At 40.8% G+C, this 5,000-nt stretch overlaps 1 protein-coding gene across 7 annotated transcripts in view; it reads right to left on the bottom strand.

Moving 5' to 3' along the window:
• The window catches only part of chd9 (chromodomain helicase DNA binding protein 9), a 213,241-nt gene that overhangs the window by 71,756 nt on the left and 136,485 nt on the right, over nt 1-5,000 (bottom strand). For all 7 annotated transcript variants that reach the window (XM_083759950.1, XM_083759949.1, XM_083759952.1 and 4 more), the window contains one exon: nt 4,001-4,256. In XM_083759950.1, the coding sequence (XP_083616076.1) occupies nt 4,001-4,256 (256 nt within the window). The remainder of the gene's footprint in view (nt 1-4,000; nt 4,257-5,000) is intronic.

Here is a 5,000-nt window from a genome sequence, read left to right on the forward strand (position 1 = left end):
TACAGTATATTAGGATACATGTGAGACGAAACAGAAGTGGGGAGGAGGCTCCACTTCCGCTTTATATTTTACTCATGATAGAACTTCCGTTGCTCCAGACTGTATGACGCTGGAAGCATTTGAAAATTGCGAGAGGCAACAGTTTGGTAATGCGAGACTACCACAGGAGGACGTAGTGCCTTCGTCCTACTCCTCCCTAACACTCTGGGACAAGCCCATATATAAGAGTATGGGCAATGACCAATATCACCCTCTCCACCTGGCTTCCCTCCCCCAACACGGGACAGTTGCTTTCGCACAGATGCCCGACAATGCCAAGTTGTGGGTTTGAATCCACCGTGGTGATGGATTCGAACCCACAACCTCTGTGGTGGTGGGCAGGGACTTTACCACTGTTCTACTCGAGTGCCCAGCTAGATTACTTTGTTAGTACTGCAAAATACATGCAACGTAACAGTTGCATATTACGCATATTTAAGGAAAATGGAATAGGAAAGAAAATAGATACCCCATCCTCCAACCTCCGCCCATCCTTTCACTGAGTCTGGGGACGATGGGTTTATTTTCAGTAGTACTAACTGTACTTTGGGGACGATGGGTTTATTTTCAGTAGTACTAACTGTACTTTGGGGACGATGGGTTTATTTTCAGTAGTACTAACTGTACTTTGGGGACGATGGGTTTATTTTCAGTAGTACTAACTGTACTTTGGGGACGATGGGTTTATTTTCAGTAGTACTAACTGTACTTTGGGGACGATGGGTTTATTTTCAGTAGTACTAACTGTACTTTGGGGACGATGGGTTTATGTTCAGTAGTACTAACTGTACTTTGGGGACGATGGGTTTATGTTCAGTAGTACTAACTGTACTTTGGGGACGATGGGTTTATTTTCAGTAGTACTAACTGTACTTTGGGGACGATGGGTTTATTTTCAGTAGTACTAACTGTACTTTGGGGACGATGGGTTTATTTTCAGTAGTACTAACTGTACTTTGGGGACGATGGGTTTATTTTCAGTAGTACTAACTGTACTTTGGGGACGATGGGTTTATTTTCAGTAGTACTAACTGTACTTTGGGGACGATGGGTTTATTTTCAGTAGTACTAACTGTACTTTGGGGACGATGGGTTTATTTTCAGTAGTACTAACTGTACTTTGGGGACGATGGGTTTATGTTCAGTAGTACTAACTGTACTTTGGGGACGATGGGTTTATTTACAGTAGTACTAACTGTACTTTGGGGACGATGGGTTTATGTTCAGTAGTACTAACTGTACTTTGGGGACGATGGGTTTATTTTCAGTAGTACTAACTGTACTTTAAATAGTCTGGGGACGATGGGTTTATTTTCAGTAGTACTAACTGTACTTTGGGGACGATGGGTTTATGTTCAGTAGTACTAACTGTACTTTGGGGACGATGGGTTTATTTTCAGTAGTACTAACTGTACTTTGGGGACGATGGGTTTATTTTCAGTAGTACTAACTGTACTTTGGGGACGATGGGTTTATGTTCAGTAGTACTAACTGTACTTTGGGGACGATGGGTTTATTTTCAGTAGTACTAACTGTACTTTGGGGACGATGGGTTTATGTTCAGTAGTACTAACTGTACTTTGGGGACGATGGGTTTATTTTCAGTAGTACTAACTGTACTTTGGGGACGATGGGTTTATTTTCAGTAGTACTAACTGTACTTTGGGGACGATGGGTTTATTTTCAGTAGTACTAACTGTACTTTGGGGACGATGGGTTTATTTTCAGTAGTACTAACTGTACTTTGGGGACGATGGGTTTATTTTCAGTAGTACTAACTGTACTTTGGGGACGATGGGTTTATTTTCAGTAGTACTAACTGTACTTTGGGGACGATGGGTTTATTTTCAGTAGTACTAACTGTACTTTGGGGACGATGGGTTTATGTTCAGTAGTACTAACTGTACTTTGGGGACGATGGGTTTATTTACAGTAGTACTAACTGTACTTTGGGGACGATGGGTTTATGTTCAGTAGTACTAACTGTACTTTGGGGACGATGGGTTTATTTTCAGTAGTACTAACTGTACTTTAAATAGTCTGGGGACGATGGGTTTATTTTCAGTAGTACTAACTGTACTTTGGGGACGATGGGTTTATGTTCAGTAGTACTAACTGTACTTTGGGGACGATGGGTTTATTTTCAGTAGTACTAACTGTACTTTGGGGACGATGGGTTTATTTTCAGTAGTACTAACTGTACTTTGGGGACGATGGGTTTATGTTCAGTAGTACTAACTGTACTTTGGGGACGATGGGTTTATTTTCAGTAGTACTAACTGTACTTTGGGGACGATGGGTTTATGTTCAGTAGTACTAACTGTACTTTGGGGACGATGGGTTTATTTACAGTAGTACTAACTGTACTTTTAAAATAGGATTATGGAACTTTGGAAACTTGCCATGAGCATGATTGCAGTTAAATTAGAAAACCAACAATAAAACACGTTGCAAACCAAGATGAGACAGCACACAGTATGCTATTTCTGATGGTGGTAAATTGATTTAGTCTGATTCAATTAAAAATGTGACAGCTTATCTTGCCTCTTTTCAACAGTTACGAGAATCCTTCCAGCTACCATCATCACATTTCTTCCGTTACTTGCAATTGAGACATTTTCTTAGAACGCATATCCCACAATATGAACAACAACCCAGTCATCCAGTCTTAGACAGTTTCTTCAACACTGAGCCCTTTGAAAAAGGTGCAGTCTGTCAATTCTATGACGCCTTACTGGCCGTGGTTAACCCATCCTCAAGCTTGTTTAAGGACAATTGGCAAAGAGAATTGGGCATAGAGATTTCAGATGGAGTATGGGAGGATTGTATCACCAACATTCACCATAGCTCTATCAATGTTAGGCACTCTCTGATTCAATTTAACATTGTTCATAGGCTGCACTATTCCACAACTAAATTAAACAAAATCTTTAAAGATTCGTCTCCCATGTGTGGAAACTGTTTAACGGAACAAGGGACTTTGTCTCATCAGTTTCTTCAATGTCATAAATTGCAACGTTTCTGGAATGAAATTTGCTAAAGCTTATAAAAGAGACTTCCCCCCCCCCGGCACCTCTAGTTGCACCAGATCAAGTCCAAAACAAATACGAGGTACAGGCCATCTCGCTCGCTACACTGCTAGCTAGGAAGTTAATACTACAAGCCTGGAAATCGGATAAACCTCCGACAGTTGACATGTGGCTAAGGGAGCTGGGAGGAGTGCTGCATTTGGAGAAAATTAGATTTACCTTGTCGAAAAAGGAACACCTTTATCTAAACATCTGGTCGCCCATTATTGAGATGCTTGTTACGTTGGACTGAGGTGGTGGAATTCAATGTTGTTCTGCCCCGTAATGTCATCTAATTAATGTACCTATGAATGTTTGATATGTGTATACTGTATGTATGTTTATATTGTCTATGAGGGTACACATGTATGCATAATATGTCTTATTTTCCATATCAGAAATGTTTTTTAGACTTGATTGTGATGTTGTTTCTGTCCTCATCAGCCTTGTCAGTTATTATTTTATTGTTTTTGTCTTTTTCTTTGAGTTATGTTTTGTCTCTTTTTTATTGTAAGTCTCTTGTTTGTATGTTTTTTGCTATTTTTTGTCCGATCTGTAATTTTCTGGTAAATCATTACTGAAATGCTTTTATGCCAAAAACCATAATAAACAGATGTTTAAAAAAGAAAATGTGACAGCTGTCACCATTTTGATTTGATCACACCATCTGGATATGCCATGGTACCGGCTTGTGCTACGGAGAATAGTGTGCACTACTATTGAGTGCTAGGCCTGTCACAATCCTTATCCTATTATATTCAAATTGGCTAATGGGTGGGCGGGCGGACCACTGCCCCGTCACTATGACTAACATAACCATATATACAGTAGTTCACTATAGACTCAGACTGAAGTTGTCTGAAGGTTAAGCTTAATGTTTAACACATGAATACCTTTGATGAGGTAGGGGTGATTGCAACACTTCCTCAGCTCCATCATGGTGTTGACCAGGTTGGGAACGTTCGCCTGTCCCACTCCCTTGGCCAGGAAGGAGAAGTTCTTCTCCAGAATGGCCCGGTAGTACTTCTTCTGGATGTTGGTCAGCTCCACCTCGATGATGGTTTCCTCTTTGGGAGCCAGCTTCTTCTCCACGTCCTCCTTCAAACGACGCAGCATCATGGGCTTCAGGATGGCCTGCAGCTTCTGGACCTGTCAAAAGAGGAAACATGGAGACCATATAAGCATAAAGCTAGCTATGAATCAGATGCTCCTGCTCATTCATTTGTCATGTTTTGCTTATGCAGTGCCCAGTGTTTGTCCATTAGGGTCAGTGTGCAACCGTGGGTGGTTGATTTCACCTGGGATGCTTGTCTATCTGTGTGAACAGATACGGTGTTGACATACAGACAGTAGTCAGTGCAGGACATTCACGAAGCATTGTCGTTCAATTGTGTCCACTCCATCTACAGTACATAAATGTAGGCACAGACCTGTGGATATTTAGTCAAAGTCATGGGTGTATGTATACCATGAACATTGTAATAATAATCTATTTTTCTTACTTTTTTTTATATATATATCACTAGTGATTAACCACAAGAGTCCCTATTCTGAGCATGTCATCATTGGAGAACATTCTGCAAAAACAGCAGACCTACAAGCTCACAAGCGTTGCAAGGCGGCTATGTTCAGTCTTTTGGTCTTAGTAGGAAAAAAAGGAGGATGCCAAATTAAATATAGATCACTGGGGTACCCCAGTCAGCAAAGTATATAGGGTTTAAGAGGATAAAATATGATTCAATGACAGGATATTCAAAGAAAATACTCTTAGGAGAGAGAAATGGGAGTGAATTTTGTTCCCACTCTCCCCGACCCTGATCTCCGTGGCATTTGGATTATGATTGTACACCTCACATTCCAGCTCCTTGATGCACCCAGTGATCAAAGACTTAA

Source organism: Protomyctophum parallelum, assembly GCF_964188405.1.
Source record: "Protomyctophum parallelum genome assembly, chromosome: 2".
Lineage (NCBI taxonomy): Eukaryota > Metazoa > Chordata > Actinopteri > Myctophiformes > Myctophidae > Protomyctophum > Protomyctophum parallelum.